A 17,712-nucleotide genomic window follows, 5' to 3' on the forward strand; every position below is an offset into this window, starting at 1 on the left:
GAAAGCCTGGTCGTGTAGCCAGAGCCAAAGTTTCACTCTATTCCAGGGGTTCTCAAACTTCATGGCACACAACCCCCCTTCTGACAACGAAGTTATTATGTGAGCTTGCTGGGGCAGAGCCTGAGCCCCACTGCCTCGGCTGCGGGGAGAAGGGGCCGCGGTCCAAGCCCCACCACCCGAGTGGAGGGAGAGGGGGCTGCAGCCCAACCCCCGCTGCTCCGGGTGGGGGTGGAGCTCGGGCTTCAGCTTGACCCCTGGGTCCCAGCAAGTCTAATGCTGGCCCTGGCAACCCCACTCAAATGGGGTTGTGACCCACTTTGGCGTCCTGACTCACGGTTTGACAGCCACTGCTCTATTCTATCAAAGGCTTCCTCTGCGTCTAGCGACAACCAGAGAAATGGATCTTTTTTTGCTCTGGCGTTATGGATGATTCCACGTACTCGCCGAATATTGTCTGACGTTTGTCTATCCTTAAGGAATCCAGTTGTAGCTGGATTTAGAGAAGACGCCATCACAGGCTGGACTCAGCTAGTTCCTATTTTTGCTAAAGACTTTGTATTCGTGGGTCCCTTGAGATGGACTTTCAATGCCATTCTGCCGGGGGAGGAACTGACAGAAGCTATTCTGGCTGTTCTCCCGAAAGGTGGAAAAGACCTTACCCCTATGCCGTTCCTGTCGCCCTGTATTTCTGCTGACTCACAACAAAAGTTTTTCAAAAGCAGCCACGACAGCCCCCTGGGCAGAGATGGGGAGGGGAGCAAAGCAGCGCCCCCTCCCTGCCGCGCCCAGCTGTTGCTCCTGGAGGTGCAGCCTTGGTGTTTCCTGGACTGACAGCACAGGATTGGTGCCCTGTCCCGCGCAGCCTCCTGGGGCTCCAGGCAGCACCTCTGCGGACACATGGGGTGGGCAGAGTGACCATACATCCCATTTTGGCAGGGACAGTCCCTTTTTTAAGCCCTGTCCCACCCGCCCCAACTTTGCATACACACAGTTTGTGTACATACAGTCTCATACAAACAAAGACTTAAGTTTGAATCACTTTCGACATCACCAACAGAAGTGTACAAACACTGCCTCTGATCTGCTGGCAACACTTCAGTACAAAGGACAGAACGCACTGGACTGGACAATCTCAAGCATCCAGTTTTTCAAAGCTGTGGAGAGAAACTGCAGGAGTACTTAAAGACACAATCCAAGGAGCAGCTTACATGCCAGAGGCTATGTGTGAACAGCCCAGGAGCTGGGGTTCTCACAGCAGAGCAGGGTAAGGCTGGCTCCCAGACTCCAGGATTGGAGTGACCTAGGAGATCACCGGTCCAGATAACACCAGGGGAACGTCACAGCGTGGTTTAACAGAGATACTTGTAAACTCATTTGGCTGTGTCTCCACCTGTTGATGGCTGAGTGATCACAGTACACGGAGGGGTTTGCTGCTTGTCACTTGCATGGCACTGTGAGAGAGCCCAGGCTGGAGAGTTTAAGGGGACTCAGCTTAGACCAGTTTGTAACCATGGGGGGATGTCATGCCTGTATGTTTTGTACTAATTAGGGCTGTCAAGCGATTAAAAAAAATAATCACGATTAATTGTGCAATTAATCGCACTGTTAAATACTAGAATACCATTTAAATATTTTTGGATGTTTTCTACATTTTCAAATATATTGATTTCAATTACAACACAGAATACAAAGTGTACACTGCTCACTTTATATTTTTTATTACAAACATTTCCATTGTAAAAAAAACTTCAATTCACTTCACTGAAGTACTGTAGTGCAATCTCTTTATCATGAAAGTTGAACTTACAAATGCAGAATTATGTAAAAAAGAGTAACTGCACTTAACAATAAAACAGAGTAAAACTTTAGAGCCTACAAATCCGCCCAGTCCTACTTCTTGTTCAGCCAATCGCTCAGACAAACAAGCATTCAGTGCTGGGGGAGGACAGGGGAGGAGGGAAGGAAGCAATGACGTGTGCAGGAGGAGAGTGATGAAGGTGTCTTGCTGCTGTTTCTGGAAGGGTGGAACAAGGAGACATCGCATTTCACAGGGAAGGGCTTATTTTGGTCCCTGACGCATTTTTCATGCCCCATGAAATTGGTAGTGCCCTGCTGATAAGCATCAAGCTTATGGGTTAACTGGTTAAACTTTTACATCTCTACTAGTCCCCCTCCATTGCATGTTCCTTTCACTTTGCATATGCATCAGGTTTGGTACAGATCCAGTTCCTCAGAGAATAGCACCTTGAAGAGCTCACGAAGACATCGCTCAGATACGCGCAGTCCCCTTCTGCTCTTACTTCAAACCTGTAATGTAAGCCATGGAGCTAGTCAGGAGCTGAACGTTTCCCCCTCCACCCGCAATAGTCACCATCGAGGTGGCGTTCCACACATTTGGATGGTGACACAGAGCTGCAGCGCTCACAGGTTTTCAGGGTTTCCCCTTTCTGCACCAGCAACAGGATTCACCCCAAACTCCTGCCTGGCAGCCAAGGATCAGAACAGGAGGAAACATTTCAGGCAATCATTAGGCACAGCAAGCCGAAAAAGGGATCCGAGTGGGGTGGCTCTCGGCTGCTCAGCAAACCAGAATTTTTCCATGGCACGGCCATAGTCAGCTATCTTAAAAAAAAAAAAAAATTCTAACCCTTTATGACTGATGCAAACTTTAAAAATACAAACAGAGTGTAGCCAATGTAGCAATATCTGCCTGAGTAGCCAGACCATGGAAACTTAAGTATACCAGAACAGTGAGGTGTCTATTTAGCACCTTCAAATTAAGAGTAACCCAGGCCCAGATCCTTTAAGGATCTGGGCCTGAGTTAGACTTAGGCATAGGTGCTGACTCCGTGAGTGCTCTGGGGCTGGAACACCCACAGGGAAAAAATGGTGGGTCCTGAACACCCACCGACAGCCCCCCTATCAGCGCCCCCCACCCCCACCCCGCGCCTCCCATCAGCTGGTGGGCCCCACGGATCAGTGCCTCTCCCCTCCCTCCCGTGATCAGCTGTTTCGCGGTATGCAGGAGGCTCTGGGGGGAGGGGGAAGGAGCAAGGATGCGGCGTGCTTGGGGGAGGGAGGCGGAACTGGGTGGGGCGGGTGTGGAGTGGGGTCTTGGAGGAAGGAGTGGAGTGGGGGCGGGGCCTGGAGCAGAGCCGAGGGTCAAGCACCCCCCGGCACTTTGGAAAGCCGGTGCCTGTGGGGGTAGGCAGTGCACAGCCCATGCGCAAGACAAATGCAGCAGCTGCGCTGATCAGCAAGGGATCACAAAGAGCCTCTGGCGTTACAGCCTGTTTCACTGCCGAGGTGCATCCACTGGGACGCTACCCCCCCAGGGGTTTTAACTCCTACCGAGACAGCACGCTGGAGAAAGGGCATTGGGAGCCCAGATCAAGGCCAGAGACACACACTCCTTCTTGCACCGTACTGTGCTGCACAGAAGAGTTAGGTCCTATTTTAACACCGGTTTTAAGATTAAAAGCTCTAATGGGGTAAGCTGTGGATCCGTCCAAGCTAACATTTCAGTCGCTTGTGATTTACCCCTGGGAAAGCAAAAAGACAGAAATGGACTCACAGCTGCTGGTTGAATATGGTTCCGTTCACCCACTTCCAGGGCTGGCTTGATTCTCTTCTGAGCCCAATCCAGTGCTCAATGGGGCCTGCATAGCGCACCATGAAATCCTTAACAACAGGACAGTGTGTATCAGACTCTGCCGTGTTCCTGGGATCCTGCCCCACAGGGCTTTGTACAGCAGGGAATCTCAATTGTATAGCTAAGGGCTTGTCTCCACATCAGAGTTGCAGAGCTTGAGCTATACCAGTATAGTTACTGAAGGGCCAAAAATCCATTAATATGTACGTAAGACCTTGACCACAGTCTCTGTTAAGAACTTTTCACATAGGCCCAAATTCCACAGCTTGGTCTGAGGCATGAGGCCTAGCTAACAATGAACAATACATGGTTAAAAGAAAGCTGGCGTAAACAGGAGACAACCTTGTTTTGTTTCAACTAGTTAAGTGGAGTCAGCATAATTCCAGATTGGGAGACTTACCAGGAGTCAGAGTTACAGGCACAAAGCACTGAGCGGAGCCTAAAGGAAGAAGATAACGTGCTTGACTTGACACACTCCCCAAAGGCCAACCAGAGTTCAGGGACAGGCCTAACATGTCAGCATGAGCTATGACATCCTCCCTTTCACAGATGCTAATTCTAGTTCGCAGAAACGTAGTGGTAACCCTAAAACAATTGCTATTGCTGTGTACTGCTCACTATTCTTTTTGCTTTAAGCTCCCAGGAATGTACCTGTTGGCCAAGCGGAAGAGCCATCTCATTTCTATGGATCCAAAAATCAGCATTTAACCTACACATTGCAATAGGAAACGTTTGACAGAGAACAACTGTGTATTAGCGACATGTTAACCTGAGCTACGGGCGGAGCCATTATGTAATCTTTTAGACTATTGGCTTATTGGGCTAATTTTGTCTTGCTGCTAGAACCTAGCCAGGGGCTCGGGAATTCCCACCCCGCTGCTTCTCTCCACCCATTGGCACCCTATATAATCTATTGTAATCAATTGTTTGGCAGTGTCTCACTGGGCCTGATAAGCAAAGTAACACTCTGCCAGTGCTGTGCATAATAATCCCTGCTGCTTGACTCCACACGGTGTCCATCTCTGTTTCTTCAGATGGCGACGAGGATGGGATACAAGTTTGTGAACTGATTGGGTGCCAGAGACGGACATCCAAAAGAGAGGTGAGTATGTTTAATTTACCACCTCATTAGGCTAGGGATAAACGTCTCTCATCCCCTTCAGACACAGCTTGCTCCCGCTTTTTAAAATTTAAGTGAAAAGGAACCTAGACACGTGTAATCCAAGTGTAGGGGTTAAAAAGGGGTACCAATTGGGAAGGGAGACGAGTACAAGAGGGTTATATAGTGTTTAACTAAGGGGTGTATTACGGAGGATTGGACAAATAACCAGCAAGCGACTGGCTGTGAGTTAAGCCCAGAATTGCCTGGGTATGCGAGTGGTAGGCAGTGCGAACTGGTGATCCCACTTCCTCACTGTACGTAACACTGCAAGTCCTGACAGAGCGCCCCCCATCAGGCACGTGATGTATATTCCCTTGAATAGTACAAGTCCCCAGCAAGGCCGGCAATTTTGTGTAAATTGAGATCATGGTGATAAGCGGGGCGGTGGGGAACGTACTTCCCCAATAAGGTCAGCAGTCGGGGTAATCAAAAAGCCATGGCATCTAAGGGGGAGACGAAAGTCAGCCCTCGGGAATATTTAGAGTATAAACACATAAAGACCCGGCAGGCGGCAGTTAAAAAAAAGCAAATTATGTTGCAGCCGGACCAGTGGAAGAGTTGGTTGAATGGTGGAATGACCAAAAAGGTGACAAAACAGACAAAGCAGTGATAGTAATATTGAATATCCTCAATATAAAGAAAAGGAAAATAAAACTCTAAAAGCTGATAATAAGGCACTAAGAGATAAAAGCCTGTACCAGAATGACAATACTCCCTTCAAAATGTGTAGCTGTCAGGCAGACGGGAAAGATCCCAAAGCAACAGAATCAAAATTACCATGCCAGGGGCACACCCCTAGATTAGAAGAGGGGGAGCTCACAACTGGCCCTTGACAGCCAACTGTACCACCAATTAATTATCCGTGGAAAGATCTGGCAGTGAGGAGCAAAGGCGATAGACCTGAACCCCCTCCATACGGGCCAGCACCTCAAGGGCCAAATCTGGGCACCACCAGGGATAATGGGGGGAGCCACAGGCATTAGTTGCCCCAGGGGATCATGTACAAACGCATGGCCCCAATTAAAACGCAGTCAAGAAGGCTCAGAAATGTTAATGCGAATGGTGAGCCAGGACGGGGATTCAGGACGGAAACCACTGAGATCTACCGTCCCTTTACCACACAGGAAAGCCAGGTGCTGCTGTCCGATCTGCCTGAACTCAAGCGTGATAATAAGAATGCCGAGTTCTGGGACAAACCGCATGGCCTGACTGAAATGCAAATGTCCCAGGGATGTGTGGGACAACTTAGACAACAAATGGAAAACCAGGCACTGGGCTGAGGATCATGACTCCAACCAGGTGGGAGCGGCTCTCACAGAAGAACCAGCCCCGAACCCAGAATCCGGAAGCCAAACCAAATTTAAAGCTGCACTTTCTACAGCTCTAGGAGCTCAAACCATCAAATGGGAGGCCTTGCAATCAGTGATTCAGCAGAAAGGGGAGTCTGCCACGTCCTATGCCGAAAAGAAGTGGGATGCGTTCTGCTCTTATTCAGGCCTGGATAATATAACAACCCGAGACCATGACGTGTTCCTCCAAAATTTTAAAAGAAGGATTGTCTGCGGACCACCAAGCGGTCCTGGCATTAGGCAACTGGGTTGGAGATTCATACTCAGCCGTGATGAAATGGGCCACGGATTTAGAAAATAGAAAGAAAAAGAAGATAGTGGCAACCATCCCCTCCGAGGAGGTTGCAGCGGTTCATGCACTCAGATCTGCTACCAGTTACACCTGTAACAAGCCAGGACATCTGGCATGTGATTGTAAAGACAAGAAGAAAACCAAAATGTGCAGTAACTCTAAAAAAATTGGCCACACAAAAGAGAATTGCTTCTACCCTCGGGTGGGGGTAAGGAAGGCTAGTGGCCAAGCAAGCAAAATAAAACGTATAAAACTGGAACCCAAGAACAGGAACAGGCTAAACAAATCCAGGAGTTGCTCAAACTCCTGGCTAACAAGTAGGTAATAGCGGCCTCCGTGGCTGGCACTGTAGGCGACCCATGGATGTCTCATAACGCACAAGTAGGGGGCCAGTCGTGCAAAATGTTAATAGACACGGGAGCCTTGGTATCGATAACCAGCCAAGACCTCCCCTTACCCAGCGAACCGTATGGATTGAAGGGATGGGAGGGGGAAGATTAAAAGCAACCCTAAGTCAGCCAGTAGAAACAGAATTTGAGGATATGATCACAGTAAGCCAAAACTGGGTTTGCCCCGAGCAAGGAGACACAATTTGCGGCATAGATCTCCTTAGAGAGCTCGGAGGAGTAATCAACCCCAGCAGCACTGAATGGACCAGAAGGTCCAAGCAGGAAAGGCCATCCCAAAATATAGCCATGATTGCCAGTAGCAAGGCAATAACGCCAGAGTCTAGTGGAGACACTGTGCTCCCTTCACCCTGAAGTTTGGGCAACAGATAAACAGGACTGCGGAACGGTAAACATGGAGCCTATAGTCATAGGAGGGCCAACACACAAAGCTCACAGGCAATACCCTATTAAACCAGAAGCCTTAGAGGCAGTTAAAAACATAGTCACGGATTTAGAATTTAGAGAGGTGGTGAGGGAAACCACCTCTACAACTAACTCCCCAATACGGCTCGTCCGGAAGCCAGATGGGACAAGGAGGTTAACTATAGACTACACCCACCTTAACCGGGTGACCGCAAAAGCCCATCCTGTTGTGGCAAGCCCTGCCACTAGTCTCAATTTGCTAAAACCGGGTCACTCAGTGTTTTCAGTCCTAGATGTGGCAAATGGATTTTGGAGCATTGCCCTCGCGAGAGAGAGCGAGCCAGGAGAAATTTGCATTTACACTGGGAGACCAGCAGTACTCTTGGACCCGTGTTTCCCAGGGGTTCCAGAACTCTCCTTCCATCTTCCATGTGGCAATGGCAGAAACAACAGCACGGGTGCCCTTGGAGGGAGATACGCGGATATTGCTGTATGTCGATGACTTGCTAATCGCCAGTTCAAATGAGAGGGATCACTTAAAAACCCTAAACAGACTGTTTATGCATCTTCGCAAGGCTGGATTTAAGTTAAGCGCGAAGAAAGGTCAGTAACAGCAGTCAAAGGTCCTGTATTTAGGGCACGAGATAGCGCAGGGAGTAAAAACCCTCACAGCAGACAGAAGACGGGCCATTCGAGAGTTAAAAAGGCCACGGACAGTTAAAGAAGTCTGGAAAGTGCTGGGACTCCTTAACTACTGCAGGGCATATATACTGGAGTACTCAGAAATGGTGGAACCGATCCAAGTACTTACCGGAGGGGGGAAAACCCGCCAATGAGCCAGTAACATGGGGCCTGGCACAAGAGGAGGCATTCATAAAGGTAAAGCAAGCTCTAGCCTCCGCCCCCAGCCTGGGCTTACCCGACATGGGAAAACCGTTCCACCTTTACTGCAATCATAGTAAGACCCAATATGCCGCAGTGCTGACCCAGCTCTACGGCGACCGACAGCGCCCGGGGGCATGTCCACCCTAAGACCCCCCTGTATCACAAGGGCTACCGTCGTGTGTGGCCGCCTCGGATTGTGGAACCTGGGCTGTAAAAGCCTGCAAGCCATACACCCTTACGGGCACGCCCCACACACACACTCATTGAACTCCTTAATACCGGGCGGTTAAAATCCATAACAGATTCCCCCTGACTCCTGCGGGCATCAACACCGTGTCTGCAAAAACCCCAATTTTTCCATAGTGAGGGACAAAGGAATAAATGTGGTTGAATACCTGAACACAGATGGAGAGGTACACGAGTGTCTCCTAGATAAGGGGGAGGAAGTGTTGGGAATAGTTCAGGAAGAGCCACTGGAGAATCCAGACATGGTTTTGTATGTAGATGGATCAAGGAAGTCTGAAAATGGAGTGCCATGTACAGGATGGGCAGTGGCAGTCAGTGATGGAACCGTAATAGCGTCAGGGCAGTTGAATGGTTCAAAATCAGCCTGAGAAGCAGAGTTAACAGCCCTCACTGAAGCCCTAAGAGTGGGGGAGGGCAAAAGACTCAGTGTACACAGATAGCAGGTACGCGTTCGGAGTAGCGCACGACGACATGGACGTGTGGTCGCGCAGGGGTTTTATAACAACGACCGGCAAACCCATTAATAATATGGATGCAGTAAAGAGGCTAACAGAAGCCACTAACTCCATTTACCCTGTGTGACAGGTTTCAGTCCTCCGAGCCCCTGGGGGTGGGGGATGGAGAGCTATTGTCCCACTGGAGGCCTTCGTCACACCTTTCGGGCACTGGGGAATTAGCGGGGCGCCCCTCAGGCAGGGGGAGTGCCGGCCCGAGTCTGCAGCGCACAGTTCTGCTACCCGAGGCCGGCTGGCCGGGGTAGGGGAACGTGGGCCCACCCAACTCCACGGCGTTCCAGCCCAGGGCCCTGACAGTGGCGGGAGGCGAAGGTCCCGCCACTGGGTCAGCGGGGCCATCCGCGCCCCGCTGACCAAACACACCCACCCCACGGTGCAGTTCTGCCCCTGGGCTACTTCCTACCCAGTCTCTCCAGCGGGTCTCTCCGGTCCCTCCAGGTATTCCGCTGCTGGCAGCTCCAGCTCCCCCTGTGTCGGACTCACGCCGGCCCGGGCTACAGCCGGGCCCCTCCAGGTCCTCCGGGTACTCAGCGGCTGGCAGTCCTGGTCGCCACAGGCCTTCCTCCCGGTCAGGTTCCCGGTCGGCAGCAGGATCGCGAGGGAGCAGCCAGCTGCCTGTGTCTGTCTCCCTCCCTGGTGCTCTCCTCGCTGGGCAAAGAGCCCCGCCTTTTGTACTTCCTGTCCCACCCCGCCCCTTCCGGGGATTGGCGGAAGCTTGGTCTGGCCCCGCCCACTCAGGCTGAGAGGGTGGCTCTTTACCCTCTGGTTCGGAGGGGAGCCACCCCGGCTCCCTACACCCTGGCTGGTTGCCAAGAAAACGCAAAACTGGGCAGGGGAGGCTGGGAAGCCATAAAACTGCCATCTCCAGTCAGAAGCTGAGGGTTCAAAAGGTCCGTACTGATCACAGAGGCACATTGATAGCCAGGGCAGGGACTTAGCTTCCAGAATCTCACTCATTCTCACCTCCAATCCTGAGAAACATCAAAGATCCTACTCACACTCCAGGGGTGGGGCTCTGCCCACATTTCAACTCTGTCTGTCATGCCAAGCCCAGTCCATTGCAGTTAGAAAGAATCTGCAGGAGTCTCACCTTTTCCTCCTGGGTGTCAATCACAGCCAGGGAAGCATTGAACGAAGAGCAGAAGTGCTGGCTAGAATCCCAGTTCTTTTCTTCCTTTGAGAAATAGTAGCATTTTCCTTGGTATCCGACCCATTCCTCCAGGCAGCAGAGGCCAAACGGGGGCCCCTGAGATGGGACAAAAGGGGGGCCCTGAGATGGGACAGTAGAGGTGACTCGACCATCCAAAGATCTTGTGAATAGGAGCACTGAAAACGAAAGAACACAGGGTTAAGAGACTGGTGACACATATACCTGCTCTCTGAGAAGAGCAAACAGGAATAATCTCATCAGATCCACATTTCAGACTCCTGAAGACTCTGGAAGCTGCTCAGAGGATGGGAGGGAGCCAGGAAGTCGTTAGAAACTGAATCAGTTATGAGGGGCCACCACACCTCAGTTTGTTGGTGTGGAGTGTGGGGCTGAATTCAGTGAGGATGCAGACAGACAGGATTTCCATGCATCAGCACAAAATGCAGAATTCAGAGCTAGGCCCAAATTCAGGGAGCTGCAGAACTGTCAAATGACCAGCAGGAGAATACAGAAAAGCTCGATTTTGTTATGATCAGCTAGGACATAGACTGCTACACTGGGCTGGCTGATTCCCTCTTCCTGCTCTTTGCTTTGCTCTCCTGGAGAGGCATGTTGAGACCAAAGTGTGAATACTCATTTCAGGAGATAAAACACTGAAATTTGAAAGTGCTGGACCCAGCAGAGAGGATGACGTCAGCCCTGCTAGGCCCTGATAATGCTACTAAAAAGAGAAGTTTCAGAGTAACAGCCGTGTTAGTCTGTATTCGCAAAAAGAAAAGGAGTACTTGTGGCACCTTAGAGACTAACCAATTTATTTGAGCATGAGCTTTCGTGAGCTACAGCTCACTTCATCAGATACATCTGATGAAGTGAGCTGTAGCTCACGAAAGCTCATGCTCAAATAAATTGGTTAGTCTCTAAGGTGCCACAAGTACTCCTTTTCTTTTTAAAAAGAGAAGGGCGCTCATATAAAATTAGAAGCAGACTTTAAGGGCTGGCAGCCACTCTGACTGGGTCTGTCTCCCCAACCACTGTCAATAGACTAGGAATATTTCAATTGGATCAAATTATTAAACAATGTGTAAACACCTAGAGGATAACAGAGTAATGAGGAAAACCCTACATGGATTTGCCAAGAACAAATCATGCCAAACCATCCTCATTTCCTTTTTTGACCGGGTTACTGACCTAGTAACCAACTGAAGTGGTTTAGAGGGGAAGTGAAGGCAGTTATAATAATATATATACATATATATTTCAGTGCCATCAGACAGCAGCAGTAGGATCACCATAACTCACATCCAGTGCAGTGGATGGATAGCCAGAGGTGGGTTTATTAGGGCCACGATGGGTAAGAACTGTTAAACCCTGCATCGGTTAGTGGTTTCCCCCACAATAATCCCTCCTGCTTGCTCTCCACCTGGAAGGGATTGTTTCCTGAGATGTTCTTTTTTGGGGTGGGAAGTTTTTGAGTCAAACCCCTCCAGTGATTGTTGAGTATATCCCCTTTTGTGCACCAGAGTAACTCAGTAGCTGCACCCATGTGGCTGGTGCTCAGTGAGGAACAGACAGTGAGTTAGGAAACCAGGCCGTTGTTATCAAAGAAAGAGCATTCTCAGCTCACACACGAGGCATGCTGAGATGGAGATGGCCCTGGAGATTTAACTGTGTAGTGCAGGGGTAGTCAATAGGTGGACCATGGGTCAAATCTGGACTGCAGGTGCTTTTTATTGCCAGAGATCTTTTTATTTACTTTACTTTTGTTATATTTTTTTATTTTCTCTGCAGTCTGGACCTTGGCTACTCCTTGACCAAGAAATGTGGACCTTGACTAAAAATAATTGACTACCCCGGTGTAGTGCATACTACCATGCACATGCATACTGTGGAACTGAGTAGGAAAGTCAGTGATTAGGACTTGTCACCACGATCTAAATGTTTGCGTCTAGCTGAGGTGTGAATCTACCCCACACCAGTCTGCTGCGGTCTGACTGTCTATGGGCACCCTACTGACATGCATTAACAGTTTGTTAATACATTTTGATCTACTCCCCTTTCAAAGAGGAACAGATCAAATCACATTAACAAATTTAAACGTGCATCAGCAAGGTGCACACTGAGAACTCAGAGCAGACTAGTGTGAGGTAGATTCATAGAATATCAGGGTTGGAAGGGATCTCCTGAAGTCATCTAGCCCAACCCCCTGCTCAAAGCAGGACCAATCCCCAATTAAATCATCCCAGCCAGGGCTTTGTCAAGCCAGGACTTAAAAACTTCTAAGGATGGATATTCCACCACCTCCCTAGGTAACCCATTCCAGTGCTTCACCACCCTCCTAGTGAAAAAGTCTTTCCTAATATCCAACCTAAACCTCTCCCACCGCAACTTGAGACCATTACTCCTTGTTCTGTCATCTGGTACCACTGAAAACAGTCTAGATCCATCCTCTTTGGAACCCCCTTTCAGGTAGTTGAAAGCAGCTATCAAATCCCCCCTCATTCTTCTCTTCTGCAGACTAAATAATCTCAGTTCCCACAGCCTCTCCTCATAAATCATGTACTCCAGCCCCCTAATCATTTTTGTTGCCCTCCGCTGGACTCTTTCCAATTTTTCCACATCCTTCTTGTCGTGTGGGGCCCAAAACTGGACACAGTACTCCAGATGAGGCCTCACCAATGCCGAATAGAGGGGAACAATCACATCCCTCAATCTGCTGGCAAGGCTCCTACTTATACAGCCCAAAATGCTGTTAGCCTTCTTGGCAACAAGGACACACTGTTGACTCATATCCAGCTTCTCATCCACTGTAACCCCTGGGTCCTTTTCTGCAGAACTGCTGCCTAGCCATTCGGTCCCTAGTCTGTAGCAGTGCATGGGATTCTTCCGTCCTAAGTGCAGGACTCTGCACTTGTCCTTGTTGTACCTCATCAGATTTCTTTTGGCCCAATCCTCTAATTTGTCTAGGTCCCTCTGTATCCTATCCCTACCCTGCAGCGTACCTACCACTCCTCCCAGTTTAGTGTCATCTGCAAACTTGCTGAGGGTGCAATCCACGCCATCCTCCAGATCATTAATGAAGATATTGAACAAAACTGGCCCCAGGACCGACCCTTCGGACACTCCGCTTGATACCAGTAGCCAACTAGACATGGAGCCATTGATCACTACCCACTAAGCCCGATGATCTAGCCAGCTTTCTGTCCACCTTATAGTCCATTCATCCAGCCCATACTTCTTTAACTTGCTGGCAAGACTACTGTGGGAGACCGTATCAAAAGCTTTACTAAAGTCAAGGAATAACACGTCCACTGCTTCCCCCCCATCCACAGAGCCAGTGATCTCATCATAGAAGGCAATTAGGTTAGTCAGGCATGACTTGCTCTTGGTGAATCCATGCTGACTGTTCCTGATCACTTTCTTCTCCTCTAAGTGCTTCAAAATTGATTCCTTGAGGACCCACACCCCAGCTTGCCATGAACTAAATATTCCTGTACACAAGCCCCTAAAATAAAAGGAGCACTTGTGGCACCTTAGAGACTAACCAATTTATTTGAGCATGAGCTTTCGTGAGCTACAGCTCACTTCACTGGATGCATACTTTAGGAAAGCCCCTAAAATAGTTTTTGACACATGCTCAGCTTATATTTGTGCAACTCATTTCAGGAGCGACTGCAGCTGAGAGTTTAATAATTACAAGTTTCATACCCTGTATAGAGCACTGAATATTAAGACTCTAGAGACCCTGTGAGAGAGGCTGCCAGACCTCCTAGGTCCCTTCCAAAGTCTCCTACAATGGAAGAGGTACATCAAGGAACCTCTTTGTTCTGGGAACCTCCCTGCACCCAGAGGTGAAGAACCCCAGAGTTCACAGATCTCCCCTCACCTTACCCTGTGTGAGTCAATGGGATTCAGGGGCTGTCTATGGCAGAACAATTTCCATGGATGTAATGCTGGTGATGAATGAGTCTCTGTGGAACGATGGGTGGCTCATTTTGGGCGCTGCAGTGAATTGCATCAACGCAAGCCCCTCTCTGTCTGCACCTCTTCAGCTGCACTGATGTCATTACATTGGCACAAAGGATGCAGACTAGCTTGGACTCAACCCACGCTCCTAGCTGCTAAACTCTCCTGAGGTCCAGTGATCAGATCCCAGGGCAACAGATAAATCCACCCCTGACAATCGTACAGCACCTGCTTCCCCAGACTATGGTACAGCAGGGTTCACATTCACCAGGAACAGCCGCCCTCGGAACTAGCAGGTGCGGTCTGCGCAGACTGGGGGAATGAATGGCACTAAGGGACTCTTTACTGCCGAGGTCACCGGTCAACTCTGCACAAGTCACAGAACCATAGAAATGCAGGACTGGAAGAGACCTCAGTAGGTCACCCGAGACATGACCAAGTAAACATAGACCGCAGCAAATTTTAGCCCTGCAGCCACGAACCTGAGTCAACAGAGACGGGCCAGCCACTCCCATACTGCTGGACTTTTAGCACTGTGTAGACATAGTCTTAGCGTCTGGCTTTTAAGCCCTTCTCTCCTAGGTCAGCCCTGCCCCGTGTTAACGCACAGGAAAAGAGTGATCACAAGGATGTCCAAGGATGAAAGGACAGGAGACTAGAGCCTTGCAAGTGCATACACATCTAGGAGGCCTCTGGCCGCCACAGCCCCCAAACACACAATCCCCAGTAGACCACACTGTAAACTGTAACCAAGCCAAAACCAAAACCCAGCCAGACAAACCAGCTCCCTTGATGGCGGTGTCCGCACTGCATTCTAAGGCTCATTTCAGTGACGCTGAAGGTTCTGCCACCCCGGCCCCGGGCACGACCCGGGGATGCAGGAAGGCCAGGCTGGTACCTCAGGGGCACAAGCTGCAGGCAGAGGGCCCAGCTTATTGCTGCCCTGCACCTTCTCCGGTCAATCACCCGCACTCTACACGGGTATCGGTGACTGTGCCTGGGGCCCAGCAATAGTCACGCGGACCCAAAGTGCTCAGAGATCTGCTGGGGGGAGCTAATTTCAGTCCCGACACAGAGAGTGCCCAGGTGCAGGGGTCTGGGAGGGAGCAGGAGAGGGTCGGGCTCTGGGAGGGAGCAGGAGGAGGGTCGGAGAGGAACATTCCCCAGGAATCCTCTGGAAGCCAGACAGGCCAGAAGGAGAGACCGTGACTGTGGTGGCTCCAGGGGGAATGGGATGTGCAGAGAGGGGGAAGGGAGGCCTGAGAACTCACCTGCCAGGACAGTAACAGCGATGAGACATAAGGACACAACTGCGAGGACAATTCTATATTTCTTGTAGTAGTTACGTTTCTTGTCGTTACAATGAGGGTCTGAAACAGAAAGACCCCTCAAGCAGGGCTGTGAGGACGCATCTCACTGACAGCACCCCGGCTGGAGCTGCCCTAGAACCTGCACCTTTCTGCCGATTGCTCCTTCTGTCAGACACTCTGGGGTACAGAGACAGGGACCCGCATACTCTGGGGGCAGGAGCTCAAACTGCCCCCCCATCCCCACCCCCGCTCCGCCCCCTGCCGAGTTCTGGCTGGGCCCACACTGCCGAGTGCCCCTGTCCCCGCACACTGGGGTCTCACACTGGCCATACACAGCAGAAGGGGGGAGAACGAACCAGGCAGAGATGGCCCAGCGCAGTCACAGGGGGTCTGACACACCCAGCCCAGAAGGCCCCTGCACAGCCCCCGTTGTGTCCGCCAGACAGCAGCTTTGAACCAGGGATCGGTGCCCTGAGAGCCCCTGGGGGTGATCCAGTCCCTGCTGCCCACAGACGGGGTGTTGCTGGGCACTGGCTGCTGCCACTGAGAGCCTGGCCCCATGTGGGGCAGCCTCAGTGTCCCTCTCCAGCCTGTTCCCAGGCAGCGACGCCCCATTACCTGGCTCCCCTCCAGTCTCCAGGTGTCCAGTGCCCTCAACAGGCCACTCCTGCTGCAGCTCTTCGCCCCCAGCAGGTCCAGCTGCTGGCCCCATCGTCTCTCTCAGCGACACTCGGGCCGCACACGCTGCTGGAGACGCTGGGCTGGGGTCGGCTCCTCTCGGTCTGACTGGGTCCCACTCGGCCAAGCCGAGCCGGGGCGGGGGTCCTGGCCCTGGTCGCCCCCCTGCTCCGGACTCTCCAGCCGATCTGGAAGCCGAGACAGACCCAGCAGGACAGGTCAGTGGGCGGGGGGAGGGGGGGATGTGTGGTTTCTCGTTCCCTGCCCAGCAGCCCAACCCCCTGCCAGAGGCGGTGCCATGATGATTGAACCCCCTTAACCCCCATCGGCCCCTCCACCCCCCAGGGCTTCGGAGACCTGATCTGCCACGGGCCCCGCCCTCCCGTGACAGGCACCCACGGTGCGGGAGGGGAAGAGGGGCAGAGCCCCCGGGGAAGCAGCAGAGGTGAAAGTAAGCCGGTCCGGACCAGCGTATTGGCAAGAGCCAGTACACCCTGCCGGACCAGACCGGCTTCCCCAGCGGTGATTTAAAGGGCCCGGAGCCCCGGGCCCTTCAAATCACCTCCGGAGCTCTGGCAGCAGGGGCTTGGCCAGGCTTTAAAAGGCCCCGGGGTCCCCACAGGGGCAGGAGCCCCCGGGGGCTGCAGCAGGGATTTAAAACGCCCCGAGCTCTGCACCGGCCGGGACCCCCGGGCCCTTGAAGTCACTTCTCCCGGCTGGGGCCACGCTCCCGCCTCCGGACTCCGGCAAACCGGTAAATCCTTTCAATTACTTTCACCCCCCGGCCAGCAGAGACCCGCTGCGGGCCAGCCAGGGCCGGAGGGACCCGCCAGGCCCCGGCCCGGGGCGTCTCCCCACAGAACACACGAGCCAGGGGCAGCGTGTCTGTGGTTTGCCCCCAGGGGCGCGCAGGGCACGAGCCCCGTAATATCGGGGGGACCCCCCCCGCCCGGCCCGGCCCGGCCCGGCCCTGCGGCTTCCCCGGGCGGCCGCGCCTCTTACCCGAAAGTCCCGCAAGCTCCGGGCGGGCGCCACGTGCGGGGCCGGGGCCGGATCGCGGGGATCGAACGCGGGGAGCCGCGTGGCCTCCCTCCACGTGTCCTCCGGGCTCTTCCGGGTTCGCTCCGCCCCCTGCACCAACAGCCAGCCACTCAGCGCCGCGCAACGCTGTGCCCCGCCCCCTGTCACCGGTCCGCCACTCAGCGCCGCCCAACGCTCTGCCCCGCCCCCTGTCACCGCTCCGCCACTCAGCACCGCACAACGCTCTGCCCCGCCCCCTGTCACCACTCCGCCACTCAGCACCGCCCAACGCTCTGCCCCGCCCCCTGGCACCGCTCCGCCACTCAGCACCGCCCAACGCTGCGCCCCGCCCTCTGTCACCGCTCCGCCACTCAGCGCCGCTCAACGCTCTGCCGCCCCCTGGACCCGCTCCGCCACTCAGCGCCGCTCAACGCTCTGCCCGCCCCCTGGCACCGCTCCGCCACTCAGCGCCGCCCAACGCTGCGCCCCGCCCCCTGTCACTGCTCCGCCACTCAGCGCTGCCCAACGCTGCGCCCCGCCCCCTGTCACTGCTCCGCCACTCAGCGCCGCCCAACGCTCTGCCCCGCCCCCTGTCACTGCTCCGCCACTCAGCGCTGCCCAAGGCTCTGCGCCCTGCTCCTGGTAACGCGGCTCCGCCCCTCTGTCACTAGCAGCCGG

At 52.7% G+C, this 17,712-nt stretch overlaps 1 protein-coding gene across 2 annotated transcripts; it reads right to left on the minus strand.

The window, feature by feature from the left end:
* Positions 1 to 1,692: 1,692 nt before the first annotated feature.
* LOC144274562 (C-type lectin domain family 2 member B-like) lies at positions 1,693 to 17,115 on the minus strand. Of its 2 annotated transcripts, XM_077833441.1 has the most exons (5): positions 17,017 to 17,115; positions 15,955 to 16,179; positions 10,004 to 10,239; positions 3,575 to 3,681; positions 1,693 to 2,307 (listed from the first exon to the last, which is right to left on the minus strand). In XM_077833441.1, exons 2-5 carry the CDS (start codon positions 16,046 to 16,048, stop codon positions 2,190 to 2,192), a joined length of 555 nt encoding a protein of 184 aa, XP_077689567.1. In that variant the 5' UTR covers positions 16,049 to 16,179; positions 17,017 to 17,115; the 3' UTR covers positions 1,693 to 2,189. The 2 variants fall into 2 exon arrangements, with proteins under 2 accessions (XP_077689567.1, XP_077689568.1); XM_077833442.1 differs by lacking the exon at positions 17,017 to 17,115 and having other exon boundaries at positions 15,955 to 16,207.
* Between the last annotated feature and the right edge of the window lie 597 nt (positions 17,116 to 17,712).

Source organism: Eretmochelys imbricata, chromosome 14, assembly GCF_965152235.1.
Source record: "Eretmochelys imbricata isolate rEreImb1 chromosome 14, rEreImb1.hap1, whole genome shotgun sequence".
NCBI lineage: Eukaryota > Metazoa > Chordata > Testudines > Cheloniidae > Eretmochelys > Eretmochelys imbricata.

Excerpts from the sequence above, each read along its gene's own strand:
- LOC144274562 (XM_077833441.1), bottom strand. The coding sequence starts at position 16,048 with ATGGGGCCAGCAGCTGGACCTGCTGGGGGCGAAGAGCTGCAGCAGGAG. Across the intron at positions 3,682-10,003 it reads TTGACACCCAGGAGGAAAAG|GATTTCATGGTGCGCTATGC; the intron begins GTGAGACTCCTG and ends CCTGTTGTTAAG. Across the intron at positions 2,308-3,574 it reads ACCATATTCAACCAGCAGCT|GTTTGAAGTAAGAGCAGAAG; the intron begins GTGAGTCCATTT and ends CTTACATTACAG.